The 17,489-nt window shown below is 40.3% G+C and overlaps 2 protein-coding genes across 3 annotated transcripts in view; one reads left to right on the top strand and one right to left on the bottom strand.

The window, feature by feature from the left end:
- Positions 1-5,736, bottom strand: part of ANKMY2 (ankyrin repeat and MYND domain containing 2) — a 47,140-nt gene extending 41,404 nt beyond the window's left edge. The window contains exon 1 of the mRNA XM_007981979.3: positions 5,457-5,736. Coding sequence (XP_007980170.1) covers positions 5,457-5,523 — 67 coding nt within the window. The 5' untranslated portion in view covers positions 5,524-5,736. The remainder of the gene's footprint in view (positions 1-5,456) is intronic.
- A 344-nt stretch (positions 5,737-6,080) lies between these two features.
- Positions 6,081-17,489, top strand: part of BZW2 (basic leucine zipper and W2 domains 2) — a 60,337-nt gene continuing 48,928 nt past the window's right edge. Inside the window, exon 1 of one of the 2 annotated variants that reach the window (XM_007981974.3) lies at positions 6,081-6,232. The gene's annotated coding sequence lies outside the window, so the exon portion shown is untranslated. Of the gene's footprint in view, positions 6,249-17,489 lie in introns of both variants that reach the window. The other variant, XM_007981978.3, reaches the window with a different exon arrangement.

The raw sequence follows: 17,489 nt of genomic DNA, 5'->3' as shown, positions 1-17,489 counted from the left end.
ATCTAGATCGGGAACACGGGTCTCTACTAAAGTCAAGCAGATGTAGCCAAAACAAACAGAACAGGAGAAACAAACATTCTGTTTTCGGCAATTCATCACACAGCCATGAGTTTCAAACACGTATAGATTTCAATCATTATTCATTATTATTATTCTAATTTTTTATAGATACAGGGCCTTACTCCATCGCCCAAGCTGGAGTGCAGTGGCATGATCACAGCTCACTGCAGTCTTGAATTCCTGGGTTCAAGCAATCCTCCTGCCTCAACCACTTGAGTAGCCAGGACTACAGGTGCATGCCACCACACCCAGCTAATTTTTACATTTTTTTATAACAGTGGGTCTCACTATGTTGAGACTCAGGCTGGTTGCAAACTCCTGGGTCCAAGTGATCCTCCTGCCTCTGCCTCCCAAAGTGCAGAGGGGTCACTCTACAGGCATGAGCCACTGTGCCCAGCTGGACAGCAATCACTATTTATTGGAATCCATGAAAATGGATATTTTAAGGAATATATAATCGAGGTAAGGATTTAGAAATCTATTTGGCTTTGTTAGTTGTTAGAGTGTTTACGTATAAGTAAAATCATATAAAAATGTTTAAAGTGCCTTAATTTTAAAACAAGAACATATGGATATAGATTTTGATATCATAGATATAAAGCTGTAAATATATTTTAAAAGTGAAACTCCATCTCTACTAAAAATACAAAAATTAGCCAGGCGTGGTGGCACACACCTGTAATCCCAGTTACTCAGTAGGCTGAGGTAGGAGAATTGCTTGAACCTGGGAGATGGAGGTTGCAGTGAGCCGAGAGTGCACCAGTGTACTCCAGCCTGGGTGACAGAGTGAGACTCCGTGACACACACACACACACACACACACACACACACAGTGGAGACCTCTAAGTATAACATGCATTTTGAAATCGTGAATTTGTGTGATGTTTCTAAAAGGTCTCCTACTCATACCTATTTTTAGACTTTGTAACAAAATGATCTTAAATTAGTATTACGGAGCACAGTATAAAATTGAGAGTAGCGGCCGGGCGCGGTGGCTCAAGCCTGTAATCCCAGCACTTTGGGAGGCCGAGACGGGCGGATCACGAGGTCAGGAGATCGAGACCATCCTGGCTAACACGGTGAAACCCCGTCTCCACTAAAAAATACAAAAAACTAGCCGGGCGAGGTGGCAGGCGCCTGTAGTCCCAGCTACTCGGGAGGCTGAGGCAGGAGAATGGCGGGAACCAGGGAGGCGGAGCTTGCAGTGAGCTGAGATCCGGCCACAGCACTCCAGCCTGGGCGACAGAGCGAGACTCCGTCTCAAAAAAAAAAAAAAAAAAAAAAAATTGAGAGTAGCTAAAAGAGCTGTTGTTGTGAGAATGAACATAATGAAGATAATGAAGCCCATATAGGCTGCATAACCTGTCCAGTCATCCAACTAATGGTAACCATATATTTTAAGTTAATTTTTTTCTCTGAAAGCTGTATTATAATTGGTTATAAGCAGACTTGAATGTTTCTCAACCATAACGACACTAGAAGCATTATTAATGACACAGGACCTTAGAATAGGATCTTATTTCAATAATCCCAAATTGGAAACAACAATTGGGCATCAATGTGAATGGATGCACAAATAGTAGTATATCCTTCCAGTGGAAATGAAAGAAGAAAATAATCTACGTACTATTGGTATACACAATAAATATGAACCCGAAAATCATACTGTTGAATGGAAGAAGCCAGCCCCCCTCAAAAAAAGGATACTTATTGTATGATTTCACCAATATAAAACTGTAGAATAGAGAAATCTAATCAACAGAGGCAGAGATCTGTTAGTGGTTGCCTGCAGATAGGGGTGAAGGTAGTGACAAATCACAAAGAGGCATAAGGCCCTTTTAGGGGGTGATGAAGATGTTCATTGTGTTGCTCTTAGTGATGGTTTCACAGATGTATATTTAAATCAAAACTGATTAAAAAAAAAAGTGTGTACCTGTAATATGTGCAATTTATTGTATCTCAATAAAGTTGGTAAGAAAAAGCCTTATTATCCAAACCTGTTTCATAGCTCCTTTACACAGATAAGGAAAAAAAAAAAAAAGAAGTATAATACTTTCTTGTTAGCAACAGTGAGCCCAGGAATTTCAGGTACTAAGTAAGAGAAGTAATGGGAAAATTATCTAGCTCATAGCCTTAAAAAAGGTTTAATTTATTTCATAATAGTGCTTGCTTGGAGATTAATGAAAAAGGTATCAAAGCTTAGAAGAACGGGTCACTCTACAAGTAATATAAGCCAGTTAAACACAGTTCAATTTTCTCTTATATATCGTTAAATGAATGCTGTCATTAACTATGATTTAAATGGGTATGTTGGAAACAGATTTTCATTTTCATCTGGAACTTCTTGGCATTCTAATAAATAAAAAGCCCCGCTTACAGTCTGGTAATTTCTGGAGAGCAGTGGCTGGCAGATGGAAATCACTTAAATGTTTGCTGAGTTTATTTCAGATTGGCCAAGATGCCAGGCCAGACTTTGCTGAAAAGTTATTGTTAGTTCAAAGTACTAGAACTTACTGTCTAGTCTAGAGTTCTTCAAAGTTGAAAAATCTATGAAAGAAAAAAAAAAAAACTCCTCACTTCACCCACTTTAAAAAAAATGCCTCTCTTCGGCACAAATATAAACTTTGCTTATGACCTTTCTTCAACTATAAAACAAAAATTTAAATTTAATGCACACAGAACTACAAAATCAGTAACATTTAAAACTGAGTTAACTTGACAGATGTTGTTTTGCTAAAACTAAATGGCCTCTCAAAGTGAATATTGTATGGACTGCTATGGCACTGGTTTCAAGTTTTGTTTAGTTTGTTTTTAAGTACAGCCTATTTATTACCTATGGGCCCTGTGATACCTCTTCTCTGCCACTTACCTGTTTGACACTGTTTCCTAACTTCCCAGTCCCTCAGTTTCCTTGCCTATAAAGTGAAGATTACCATATTTATCACAAACACAAGCAGTGTTTTAAATGCTTTAACTATACTAACTACTTTCATCCCTGTAACAACATTGTGAGGTGGCTATTATTATTATTATTCCTATTTTTCACACAGAGTACTTGAGGCTCAGGAAAAGTCACTTGCCCAAAGGCCACATTACCAGTAAATGAGTTAGAATTTCAAACCAGACCTGCATGGTTAACCACTATCCCATGCCGTCTCTCATACTGTCATAGCTTAAAATAGCTCATCAAAATTAAATGCATTAATATATGTAAAGTACTTAATATTATGTGTGGCTTGCAGTAACAGTCAATAAACGCTGGCTGTGATTGTTTTTCTCATATCTCCCATTACTTTTCTTTATGAGTGCAAGTGATGTCCCATAGACCTTCATTTGGCAAGAATGCGTCACATACTAGGTCCACATCAGTTCTTTTCTCACTGGCATGGCCCAATTAAAGTGATGAAAGCATCAGTGCACTCATGCAACTTGATGCACCATATGAGCCCAGAAATATCACAGCACTAACCAAAATAAATGCACATTAATTTAGGTGTATATGATCTTTGAAATAAATACTGGTGGACACCTGAGAATATATCCAAGGAATCCTTTCTCCCCTCTCAAAGACTCAATTTATAAAACTGCTCATTATTTTTCACTTTTAAGAGATCACATGATGGGCCAGGCCCAGTGGCTCATGCCTGTAATCCCAGCACTTAGGGAGGCCGAGGCAGGAGGCTCACTTGAGCCCAGGAGTTCGAGACCAGACCTCCCTATGGGCAACATAGGGAGAACCGCCCCCCGCTGACCCCCATCTCTACAAAAAAAAATCTTTTTAAAGTAGCCATCATGGTGGCTTACACCTATAGTCCCAGCCACTAGGGAGGTGGAGGCTGCAGAGAGCTGCAACTCCAGCCTGGGTGAAGAGTGAGATCCTGTCTCAAACAAACGAGAGAGAGAGGGAGAGTGAGTGAGAGTGAGAGAGAGAGAGAGAGAGAGAGAGAGGACATGTACTAGCTCTGTACTGCTTAAAATAATTTTTGTCCCTGGTGGATCCTTTGTCTCCTTTGCGCCCAACACAGTACCTGGCAAACAGCGAGAACTTACATGTTTGCTTAATTGAATCCCGGAGCCATCAAAGGCAGGGAGCAATTACCCAGAGACAGGAAGAACTGAAAGACTGAAATGCCAAATAGGTCAGAGAGAACCATGCAGTACAATGTAAACTCTAACCCAAATTCCCAAATTCCAGGCAAAGAACACATCATTGATATACATAGCTGTGACTGACTTAGAGTAGTTGAGATCAGATCGAGTGGGCTCAGCTCATCAGCACCTGTTGAGTTCAAACCTGATTTTTTTCTCCTTCGCATGTAGAATTTCCTTGTCTCTATGAAGAATAAATCTGCCTTATTCTCTAGGATCCCACATTTCGGCCTGGCTACTAAGTAAATAAAACTGGAAACTGGGAAGCCTTATGCTGCAATGACTGGCACCTCTGCCATTCGAGGACAAACATAGCCATCCTATTATTGAGTTTAAAATCACCACATTAATTGCCCGGAGTCCCACGCATCCCCATTCCCGCACCGTGAGGGTGCAGGAGAAGTATGCAGTCACGCTGATGTCACCTGCCAGGTAACGGGACTCGGCAGGGAACTCCTCTGGGACGTCCACTCGGGGACTCCGGGGAAATATGGCTTCTGGCTCGTCCTCGGGGTTCCCCGCTGGGACTCAGCACAGCGGAAGTGGGGCACGCACTGGGAGAGTGGACAAGAAAGCGCGAAGGAGCGCGATTAGAAGGTCGCATCTGTGCAACGTGGGCCAAGGGGTGGGTGTGGAGGCCTCGTCAATTTCCTTGTCTCTCTAGGGTTCCTGAGGCTGTCGGAGCTTCTGGAAGCCAGGGAGGCCCTGGATGCGGAAGTCTCAATGCAGCAAACTACAGACCTAGTTCTGTGCCCTTATGAAGCACCCCTCTCCCTAAGGGCGCCCTCCACTCCCAAGCGGGGGCGGGGATCGGCAAAGGATCCAGATCATTCGGCCTGCGGAAGTCTAAAGGGCCATTTAGACACCTGCCTAAGAACCTGAAACTACCAGGACCGAACGCAGTCAAAATCCCCGGGGAGCAGTGAAGAATTCACACACTGGGGCCCACACCTCGGGACGCTCGCATTAATCTAAGGCGGGGCGTGGAAATCCTTACGTTACCAAAAGCGGATTTAGAGGCCGAGCCTCTGTAACTACCTCTCCTGTCCCAGTACTGCTTCTGCCTCCCCACCTCTCCGCCCCCGCAACCCTTCCCAGACCAAAGGGAGAAACGCTCTTTCCCGGTTCCAGGCTGCCAACCTTGCAGAACCGCAGCCAAAGGTCACGCAGGCCAGGGGCGCCCCTCCGGATCTGCCACGCCCCCCGGCCAGGCTGGCCTCGTCGGCGTCGCAGCCCAGCACCCGTACCTTTCCCGATGACTTCCAGCAGCTCCTTCTCCTCCTGGGTCAGCTCGCCTTTCTTTATGTGAACCATTGCTCCCGCCAGCTTGAAGGTTATTCTGTTTCTTAGGAAGTATTAAAAAAGAAAAGATGCGTCTGTATTGGGAACGCCAGCCGCAATGAGGCAACTTGAGACCAAGACACTGAGTAGCCAACCGCGGAAACGCTGCGCTTCTCTCCTCCCTCCCGCGGGCTGGCGGACAGCGGGCGAGCTCGGGCGAGCCAGGCTGGCGGTCTCTGCAGGCCCAGCGGCAGTCACCGCCCGCCGCCTGTCATTGGCCCGGCCGAGGAGGAGGAGCCGCAGGAGGTGGTAGCAAGAGATCGCCATTGGAGAAACCGGGGAGGGAAAAGCCAAATGCAGAAAGCTGAAGGGGGGAATTAAATTCCTCTTATACGTTCCGCACCCCTATCCTGTCCGGTTCGAATATTTCGCCACATGCAATATTGAAAATGCTACAGCTGGCAGTTCTGTGCTCAGCGACGGCTTTTTGGGGCGTGCAGAGGTTCCCAGTTGTCGCCGTACCCCCACTATACCCCCAGGAGTGGCGCGGTCTGGGCAGGGGCGGTCTGGGAGGCGGGGGCGGTACGGGAGGCGGGGCTGCGCCGGGTTCCGTGTGTCTATGTCAATGTGTCTGTCCTTCACTCCTCCATTGTCTGCTGCCGCTGCTGCCGCTGCCGCCGCTGCTGCTGCACGAATCGCCGCAGCCCCCAGCCTTGCGCGTCGTCGCTACCTCCTCGGACAGGTGAGAAGCAGCCCAGGTGAGACAAGGGGGTGCCGGGAGGGTTGCGAGAGCAGCGACTGCCGCCCCGCCGGGGCTTCCATCGGGCCGGAGCTAGCGGGGAGGAAGCATGTGCCTCCTGGGGCGGCTTCCTGCCTCGGGGTGGAGAAGCCCCCGCTCCACCTCATCATCACCGCGCTTACGGGGTGTCAGTGACCTGGGATGAAGACCTCGGACTCGCAACGTTTGGCCGCCCCGGGAGACCCTGGGACCGCAGGCGGGCTGGTGGGGGCCAGCCACGCGGTGAGAAGTGGCGGGTGCACATGGTCTCGTGCGTGGCACCGCCAGACGCGGCTCCCGGGGAGGCTGGGGCCAGGGCTCTGGGCTAGGGGTCGGGAGGAGAGCGCCCCATTACTAGCGAGTCAGTGAGGACAGACTCGGGAGAAGGTAGTTTTTACGTTGGTAATCCTCGCCCTCCCCACTACTTGTCATCTCTTTGGCCTCTGTGGAAGCTGTAGAAGAAAACCGGACCTGATCGCCTAGTGTTGCTTGTTAAGGATGTTTGGAAACAATTTACACTTGCACTAATACTTCGTTTATGAGAGACAGCCTGGGGGAGGGAAGGGCTTCTTTGCTCTGCTAGAGTTCTTGGTTCTCTTTGTAACTCAGATCTTGAGATTTATGGAAATAGGGAGTGGAGGGTGGGGAGGTTGGAGAGGGCGGAGATTAAATTGGTGTTGCTGCCTATATATAGCCTTAGATTAGCCTCTTAATCCAACCTTCATTCAACGGTAATATGTAGCCTGGAGCTTCAACCGTAGGTAGATGGGGGTAAATACAAGTGTGTATTTAGAAATAAGATTTGCTTGCTAAAATGTGGGAATCAGTGATTTCTCCAGGGTACACATTTATATTTACATCATCAATGAAAGTTTCTTTGAAAATTAGTGTTTGTGTTTTACTGTTGTTTCCCTACAGAGTAGTATTGATGTTTCTCTCAATATGTGTGTCAAAGAGACATGTATGTGTCAAAGAGAAATATTTGAATAATTATGTAGGTGGTTTTTGTTAAGCATCCCCAGGACCACTGTTTCTTCTCATAGTGCCATACAAAAAGCGAAATCCATTTTCCTCTGGCCTTAGGCGTTTATTTTGTGTGAAGCTTTCACTAACACATCTGAAATCTCCTGGAATATGTTTATCATTATTTCCTGCCTTTAGCAAAAATCTTTCCTAAACTCCAGCTGTTTTTGCCCCCTAAAGCTTCAGCTTCAAAGGCTGGGACAGATCTGAGCCAGAACATCTTACATGAAAATGGTTTGAAATTATTCATCTCAGTGTATAACAAAGATACTTTTGTTGGATGATGCTTTAATAATGATGTGGTGTTCAGGCAAGTAGTAAGGCTTCTGAGAGTGACCGATCTTTTGTAATGCTGTTAGTTCCAGAGTTACAATTGATTTATAATATAGTATCATGCGGAAGAAACCCACAAACCTAAAAAAACGCTTGAGTAGTAACCTCCTGGAACATGTGATTTAGCATCTTACCAGCAGATGCATCCACAGAATTGGGTACTTCATTGCTAGTATTTCCATCTCTTGTGCCAAATCTGGGCCATGGTTACTTGAAGGTCACACCTGTTTGTCTCACTGGGGTTGTCAGTTCCTCGAGGATAGCAACTAACTATTTTCTTGATGCCTTATGACACTAGTTTGGTATTTAGTGCTCTCTGAATACATGACCAGTGAATTTAGAGACAATAACATTGAAAGAGAATCTAACATCTACCTAGAAATGCAGATAAATCATGTTCAGTTTACATTTCTAGAAACAGATTCATAATGGGTACTGTTCATTAGATGGATTGATCACACTAGTAGTTGTATGGTGTAAATATTTAATGTAGGAATAAGATTAGATAATGAGCATATTAAAATAGATTCACATCAAATAAGTTTTATTGATAATAAGATGGCTACTTCATATTGAGTAGTCTGTGCTAGATATTCTACCAGATGCTTTGCATATAATTATTCTATTGTTATGACAACTCAGGAATTAGCCAATTTTATCCCCACTTCTGCAAATAAGAGGACAGAAACTAAGGGAAATAGTTTGTCCACAACCCCATATTAGGAAGTGTCAGAGTCAGAATTGGAATAATGATTTCTGAAATGTGTGAAATGTTGTATGTGTCCTCTCATATCTTTTTCTACTACTACCACTCTAGACCTATTGCAACGCATCTTAAGTAGCCTGCTTCTCTCTCACCTGTCTCTATCTAGCTAATTCAGGGAACTACCAGTTCAATAAACATTGAGCACCCATCATTCTGTGAATGGCTCTCCTCTGGCCACAGAATAGAGGGCTGGGTCTGGCCTGGAAGGTTCCCATCCATCCATGGTCTCAGCAGGCATTTCCAGTCATCTGGGCCCTCCCACACACTGAGCTCTAAGGTCACCACTCTGCTGGTTCCCCAACCTGCCGGTAATTTCCACCCCTTTGTTCCTGCTTTTCTCCTTCTCCGAATGACTTCCCTTCCCTTTTCACTGAATCTCCTCTCCAGATCTGATGAACTATTCAACTTTCCAGACACAATTTAAACAAAAACTCTTTTCTTCAGCTTTTGTGTTCATCTCTCTCTCTCTCTGTCCAGTAAGGGAAATATACGTGCTAGTAAATACATTTATTCATGTCTCTTGGCAAGGGTTATAAGTAAAATCTTTGTATGTGGAGGATATTGATATGCAACATGGCTACTGGTATCACTGCTGGCAGCCTTTAATTCTCTCTTCTTATGGATTCTAGCGAACCCTCTTTTACCACCCCCCCGCCCCGCCTAAATTGACATCATTGCTTCTTCATCTGAATCTCCATGAAAACACCTAAAGCAAGCACTTTCTCATCACATTCTATTATACTTATTATTATTAATCTGTTTGGTCCCTTCTCATTCTAGAGTATACATTAACTAGGTCAAATTTATCTTTGTTTCTAAAGGTTTAACCCAGTGTCTTGCACCTAGTGTATGCTCAGTACAAGCTGAGTTGAATTCAGTTTGATCTCTAAGTTATTTTAGGTGGATTTGTTTTCCTACTTGACTAATCCTTCCTGGCAATGTGAGGTGAGGTGGCACTAAGCACGCACAATCATAACCAGAGGCAGAAAGTCTTTAAATGTTTTGGATCTCAGGCTTCTCGACATTCTGATGAATGCTGTCAACCAAGAAAAATTGTTCCTATGCACATGTTACAAATTTGGCATGCCATTCTTAGATTTCCCCATTAAAGACCCTGATTTCCAGCTCTCTACATTAAGAGAATGCTGCCTTTTAATTGCATGTTTGAGTATTACATCTTTCAGGGTACTGTTTTTCTTGACATTTGACTTTTTTTCCTTAGACTTAGGTATCTTTATTAAGAAATTTTGATTTTTTTAAAGTTTGAAGTAGATTATGGTTGTATTTTTAAAAGATTACTTATCTTTTAGAGATAGGAACAGATTTATTGCAGAACTGGATGAGTAGACAGCTGAGATTTGCTTTAATATAATTCTGTGACAGAAAGGAAGAGAGACTGAATGAGAATATAAATGAGATAAAATTGACTATGTTAACAGTTGAAGATGGGTGATGAGTACATTCACTTGATTATACTGTTCTCTCTACTTTTGGATATATTTGAGATTTTCCATAATGAAGTTTTTAAAAAGAAAATTTGGAAGTATTACAGCCTCTAAGAAATCTTTTTTTTTTTTAACACAACATAAGAAAGTAATATGAATACAAATGTTCTTTTTTCTATACTTAGAGTTTCGCTTATGTGATTATTCGTTTAAGTGTTAAAACAGTTACACCTAAATCTGCAAAGAACTGTCTTGTGAACAATGCATTTCCATAAACATTTCAGATCACATTTTAACTTCTCCAAAAAATGAAAGGTTGGTGGCATTACTCAGTGCTTGTAGAACAAATTGATGAATATCTTACTGGTAGTTAATCCCCATCTTTTTTGAAAATTGACAAAGTAATTTTCAGAAAATTTTGAAGAAGGGGTACAGATATATTTAGTTTAACTGAGAAAATCAAGAAGCGAATGAAGTGGAGATACTGATGTTCTTCTGTGTGTCATAATCCAACTCAGAAGGCATTCAAAAAAAAAAGAGTACCAAAACTGTTTTAAGCAATGTCAGCACTGTTAGGATAAGTATATTAGTCTAGGAAAATCAGGAGCAGGCCCAGGATAGGATGTGACTGGTAGGGTCTCACTCAGTGTTTGCTTAGCTGAGTACTTACTCTGACACCAACTTTATAATTTGTGCAATTTTTTAAACTTATTTTTTGATGTTTAAATTTTTTTTATTGTGTTTTAGATATATTAAATGTCCTTTATAGCATGTCATCCTAGACTTTGGGATTTTAAAAGAATATTTAATTAATATGAAATCCACCAATATTAGCAGGTCATAAACAAGAATACTTTTCATTCTTAACTCACTCATGTCTGTGTATGGAGGCCATGGCGCTCTTTAGCAAGTATCTTTTGGACAGTTAGGTGCCAAGTGGAATGATTTGCCCTGTTCTAAATTTGGCATGTATTAAGTGAAGAGTGCCAAAAATGTTCAGATAGTCATATTTGTAAACTATTTTGAAAATAAAGGTTTGGATATTCATTGAATGAACTATTCTTTGTTAAATGCCAAAAAGATGTTTTCATTATTCTGTCTTGATTTTTAGCAATAGGTGTTTCCATTGATGTTTTTTAAGTTTATGTCAAAAATGAAAGGAAAAAAGTATAATGACAATAAGAAAGAGTAAAGCGCTGTATTAATATTTAAGATAGTATAATCCTTTGGCTATCTTTAATCCTTTTAATTCTGAAAATATTAATATTTTAGTAGGAAAACAATAACTTAAGATGTAGAATTATTTTTTGTGTCAGATGTAGAATTATATCTTCTTTTCACATCTCAACTTATTTTTATGCTAGATGAGAACTGTAAAAAATATAACAGGTGTACTGTTATTTTTGAGGACTTCTAAATAAGTCTCAAGAAAAGCCCTGGGGCAGAGATGAATAATAAGGGATAACAGCACTGTAGAGAATATATCGTAAGCTACTATTGGATGATATTTTACTGTCATCCTTTTTATAATCCGCACAGAAGACTTTAATGCTTTTCAAACTAACCTGGATTTATGGTCATTTCTAAGAAGAAAAAAAATGTTATATGTTTTTCTCAGTGTACAAGGTAATTGAATGGCACTATTATAAACAGGAAAGAGAACCCCTGGTTGTTGGTGCAGAGGAAACTGCTGGCTGGAGGAAAAGGATGCGGTGTTAGTATTTGGGAGTGTGAAGATTGTGTTTTTGTTAGAGTTGAGCTTCTGCAGGAAACAATTTAAAAACTATCCTATAGTGCTAGAAATTATGGTGCCATAAATTTTCTAATATTTGTATGTCCCTAAGAGGCAGTATTGTTAAATTCTCTCTCTAAAGATAAATACCTTTTCCCTCCCCTTAATAGAACTCCTTGGAGAACTCTTTGGTATTTTGGAAGTAACATATGCTAATTCAATTTATCCAAGTGGTGAACCCAACTTTAATATTTATGCTCTACTCCATCTAATTCTAAACTATAAAATTTATGAGGCAAATAATGAAAAAGCTGCCTTCGAGAATCATATAAATAATTCTCTAAGACATTGCAGCAGCTTTAGTTGGCTCCCTGGAAAATGCACTGAGTGGAGACAGTGGATCAGGTTCTGGCCCCAACTCTTCCATGTACATAAGCTCCAGATGGGCAGGGATCTTTCTGCTTTGATCTCCACTGTCTTACCAATGCTAAAATGGAATTCCTGACCTCAGCCAAGTGGTTTGACATCTCAGTGCCTTATCTGAGGGTTAGCTTAGGGACTGGGCTTAAATCCATGGTTTTCAAAGTATTCCGTTCTGCATGAATGCCACTTGTAAGTTAAAAAGTAAAAAACGAAAACAAAAACAAAAACAAAACGCACTTGATTGTTAAAACGTTGATAAACACAACTGCAACTCAAATGCATCGTTTGTTGTCTTTAAACATACTGGAGACCATCCGTGCTTGCTAACTTGTTCTGCCCGATTGTGCAATACTTGAAACAAAGCTCCACCTGCTAGAAAGTGACCTCCATGAAACTTGCCTGATTTAGTGCTTGCTGCATCGCTATTGACTAGTACCAGACCTACTATATTTGGTAAACAAATAAATGAATAATTCTCTGTAAGTTTAAACCTTTTTTTTTTTTTTTTTTTTTTTGAGACGGAGTCTTGCTCTTGTTGCCCAATCTGGAGTGCAATGGTGCGATCTCAGCTGACTGCAACCTCCACCTCCTGGGTTCAAGTGATTCTCCTGTCTCAGCCTCCTGAGTAGCTGGGATTACAGGCACCTTCCACCACGCCCGGCTAATTTTTGTATTTTTTAGTAGAGACGGGGTTTCACCATGTTGGCCAGGCTGGTCTTGAACACCTGACCTCAGGTAATTCACCCACCTTGGCTTCCCAAAGTGCTGGGATTAGAGGCGTGAGCCACCATACCTCACTTAAACCTTTTTAAAATGTGTGATTGAGAGAACTTGTAGCTCTGTCCTAGTTCTTTTTTATTTCCTTTAATTTGACTTTGTATGGTCCACTTCTATAAAGTTGTGTCAGGGAATCCAGTCCGATATCATGGCTTGGCATTTCTAGTCAGTTCATGCTCTCATTGTGTAATAAGCATGCATATGGAAAGTAACTTTGTGTGTGTGTATAGCCCTTCAAATAAAGCTTCACCTGCTAGACAGGCTTGGGCAGGTCTCCTTCTGGGAGGATGGGAGTTCCTTGGTTGAGAGAACTAGTAAGTGAGCAAATATTTGGACTCATGCCCACCACCACCTTTGAGCTTCCTGAAGGCCCATTATTACGGTTTTTAAGCAATTGCTCCAAACAAAATTCTCTCACTGGTTACCAGTCTAGGCCTTTCTTTTCTTTTTATTTATTTATTTTTTCTGAAGATTTTATTTTCCCCTTTTCCTTGATTAAAAATCCTCTGAAGAGAGGCAAACACTTCAACACCCTTTTACTGTAGTAACTTTTCTTCTGACTTTCCATTGGACTAATAGTCACCAACACTCCTATCAGTTTTATGTCTTTCATAAACTAACTTGCTCTCTGGCGTTGCCACTCCACGCCTTGCTGATTTTCATCTCCTGGTTTTCCTTGCCTCAGTTAGCAAGGCCAGTGTTGTGTGTGCTGTCCATAGCTCCTTTCCTCTAGGTGGAAAGTAAATCTCATATAAAATCATCTTTCTCCTCTACTACATAAAGCTCAACATATAGTTAGACATCTTCCAATGAAAAAGCACTTTTCTGGAGGAAGGAACATTGGAGATGAGGAGACTCATTAATATTACTTTTGTCTTCAGTGGAGGTGAAAATCTCGAATGTATAGGCATTTTCTAAAAGGTTACATAGGATGACGTTAAAGGGTTTAAATTATTATTTCCATGGAGTGGGGCTGGGATATAAGGTCAGGAGTGAAAGATTGGGTAGAGCACTACCCTTCTGTACTGTGTTGGGGTTTTTTGTTTGTTTGTTTGATTGATTTTGTTTTGTTTTTGCCATCAGTGTATTATTACTTTATAGTTTTAAAAGACTCGTTAAAATAATATAGAGACTGGCCGAGCATGGTGGCTCATGCCTGTAATCCCATCACTTTGGGTGGCTGACGTGGGCAGATCACTTGAGGCCAGGAGTTCCAGGCCAGCCTGGCCAACATGACGAAACCCCATCTCTACTAAAAAAAAATACAAAAATTAATTACTTGAGAGACTGAGGCATGAGAATCTAAGGGAGGCGGAGTTTGCAGTGAGCCAAGATTGTGCTGCTGCACTCCAGCCTGGGAGACAGAGTAAGACTCTGTCTCAAAAAGTAATAATAGTAATATAGAAACCATCTTGCTTTTTTTTCTAAGCTTAAAATTATAATATTATTAACAAATTTCAAGGACATTTCCCTCTCTATTAGAGTTTCGGCTTTTCCTAAAGTGATGCAGTGGAACGCATGACTTTTAAAATAAAGATTCTAGAGGATATCACTGAATCAACTTATATAACTCCAAGTCCAAATGCAAATCATTTTTTAAATTGTACTTTAGCATAATATGAGAAATGATGGTAGAACTGAATTTTAATTTTTTTCTGTATGTAACCCTCCCCACCAAAAAAAAAAAACAAAAACCAAAAACGGAGGATATGTATTTATTTATGAGACGGAGTCTTGGCTCTGTCATCCAGGGTGTGGTACAGTGGCACGATCTTGGCTCACTGCAACCTCTGCCTCCAGGGTTCGAGTGGTTCTCGTGCCTCAGCCTCCCAAGTAGCTGGGATTACAGGCGTGCACCACCATGCCTGGCTAATTTTTTTTTTTTCAGTAGATACACGGTTTCACCATGTTGCCCAGGCTTGTCTCAAACTCCTGACCTCAGGTGATCCACCAGTCTCAGCCTCCCAAAGTGCTGGGATTGCAGGCATGCGCCACCGTGCCCAGCCTATATATACTATGTTTAAATGTGAACAGTGGTCGTTACTGAAAGTTAGGCTGATAGGTTTTTTTCTAATTTTTCCTTAAATATTCTATAATATACATGATAAGCTAACCTTATAATCAGTCATTTTTAAAGGTTACCTCTCACTTTCAATTAAAGATGCTGTTATTTCTCAGCTTAATCACCTACTTTTTTGCTTCTTTTCAGTATTTTGTTATAAAAACCTGGTTAGACACACCAGATAGCTTCAAAGTGGCCACCTACTTTTTTCAATGGATTAGACTCTGAATGATCTCTGACAATTTTCTAAAATTAAATCTTCTATCAAACAAGGAAATTTCTCATCATTGAGGATAATCAAAAGAATGCTCTCTAGACTCTAGAGGAAATTCTAGAACAGGTTCATAAATCTATTAATTAAAAGGGGTTTTGATTAATGGAAGCATTATTAGTTTATAGTTTATACTTTGATGGGCAAATGCTGGAAAATGTTTTTTAAAATTACTTTAAGATACTATATAACATTTTGTGTTTATGTGTATTGCTTTGATAAATGTATTTAAAATACTTTGTAGAAAAAATAATTTTTTGAATAGTTTCTTAAAGTTTTGTTTTTAACTGACATATAGTAATTGTTTATATATGGGGTATAGTGTGGTGTTTCCATACACATATACATTATGTAATAATTAAATCAGGGTGATTAGCATATTCATTACATCGAGCACGTCATTTCTTTGTGGTAAGAACAATCAAAATCCTTTCTTCTAGCTCTTTTGTAGCATATGATACATTATTGTTAACTATAAAAACTCTATTGTGCAATGGAACACTAGAGCTTATTCTTCCTAACTGTAACTCTGTACCTGTTCACCAATCTTTCCCCATCCCCACCTCACTCCTATTCTCCTCTGTCTCTGGGAAACTACTATTCTACTCTCTACTTCTATGATACCAACTTTAGTTTCTACATGAGTGAGATCATATGATATTTGTCTCCCAAAGTGCTGGGTTTATAGACCTGAGCCACCATGCCCAGCCCTAAAATACATATGGCTTCCTGTGTTTGCCATTGCTTCAGGGTTCTATGTATACATAATCAATTTTATTTCTTAATCATTTGAGAGTAGGTTGCATACACTTTCTGCCTTTATCCCTTATTTCTTCAGTATTTATTCTGTAAAAGTAAGATACTTTTCTTACAGAACCACAGTGCAAAAAAAAATTCAGTAAATTTTAACATAGATACCATAATTTTATCTCTATACTCCAACTTCTTAGGTTGTCACAATATTGTCATATATTTGTATGTGTGTATATATATGTGTGTGTGTGTGTGTGTATATATATATGAACCACTATATATATACATAAATATTTTTTCCCAGTACAGCATTCAGTCGAGGAATGTGTGTTGCATTCAGCAACGCTCTTTTAATTCTCCTGGAACAGTTCTTAAGCCTTTGTTTTGGAAAGATGTTGCCATTTATGAAGAATACAGACCAGTTGTTTTGGAGAATGTTCCTAGATATACATCTATTTCCTCATGATTAGCTCTTCAGATCATGTGTTTTTGTCTAGAGTACCACATGAGCAATATGTCCTTCTAAGTGTAAAACATCTGAAGTTGTAGTGGTTGTATGTTGTCCTTTGGTTAAGGTGTTGTCTTGTTTCTCCAATGTGTAGTTATATATTTTTTAAAAATTTTATGTGAAGATGCTTGAAGGCTATGTAAGTATCCTGTTGATCATCAAGCACTCCCCAGCACAGACACACACACAAACACACACACACACATCTACCCACCCATATAGGTTTAGCATACATTGATTACTCTTGCATGAATCAATTTTTTATTTAATTGTTGCAAAATGGTGATTTTCTAATTCAATATTTCATTCTCTGTTGATTAGTTGACATTCTACTGAAAGAAAATCTTTCACCTCCTTCCCTTTCCTTGTGTACTGAAAAATTTGTTTTCTTTAAAATGAACCAAAAAGTTATGAGCATGGACCTGTGGGTTTGTATTTTGTTGAAGGGGTTATTAGCTATTGTCCCTAGTTATTTAGGTCCTCAAATTGCCCCAGGCTAGGCCAGTGGAATTGTCCTCAAGAAGGCTCTTGTTTTGTTTTAGCTTGATTTTTTTTAAGGCACTTGTGAATTTTCTGACACAAGACATCCCAGGATCATAGTGAATCTCTCCTGCTCCAACCTTGGAATCAGCCATTTATCCAAGGAACCTTGGTTTGTCTCAGTAGGGAGTGATATTTAGATCCTGTGGCACATATCTTTTTATGCAAAAATGTTGTTATTGCTTGTGACTCCTTGAGAATTGGTTTGAACGTCAAAAGAGTTTAAAACCTTTTCACTTAAGTATATACATTTTTCTAATTATAAAAAGGATATGTATTTATATTACAGAAAATATGGACAAGCATAGGTAAGAAGAATAAAAGGTGCCTTGAACCCACTAATGTTGACCATCACTGGATGTGAGTGTGTTTTACATAGCCAAGATCACATCATGTATATAGAATATTGCATTTTGCTGTATCTACATAGCATGTCATTGTTTTCTCAAAGTCATAGAAATTAGAGAATTTCACTTTTAAGTCACACATTGTATATAAAAATTTCTCTTTTCCTTGTTTTTGTTTCCATTGATGCATTACCCTAAAGTAGAAAAAGTTTGCTGGTATTGAGCTTCTTTCTCTGCTCTC

This window comes from Chlorocebus sabaeus, chromosome 21 (assembly GCF_047675955.1).
Source record: "Chlorocebus sabaeus isolate Y175 chromosome 21, mChlSab1.0.hap1, whole genome shotgun sequence".
NCBI classification, from domain to species: domain Eukaryota; kingdom Metazoa; phylum Chordata; class Mammalia; order Primates; family Cercopithecidae; genus Chlorocebus; species Chlorocebus sabaeus.
Note: the sequence above shows the minus strand (reverse complement) of the source record. Positions and strands in the feature narration are given on the sequence as shown.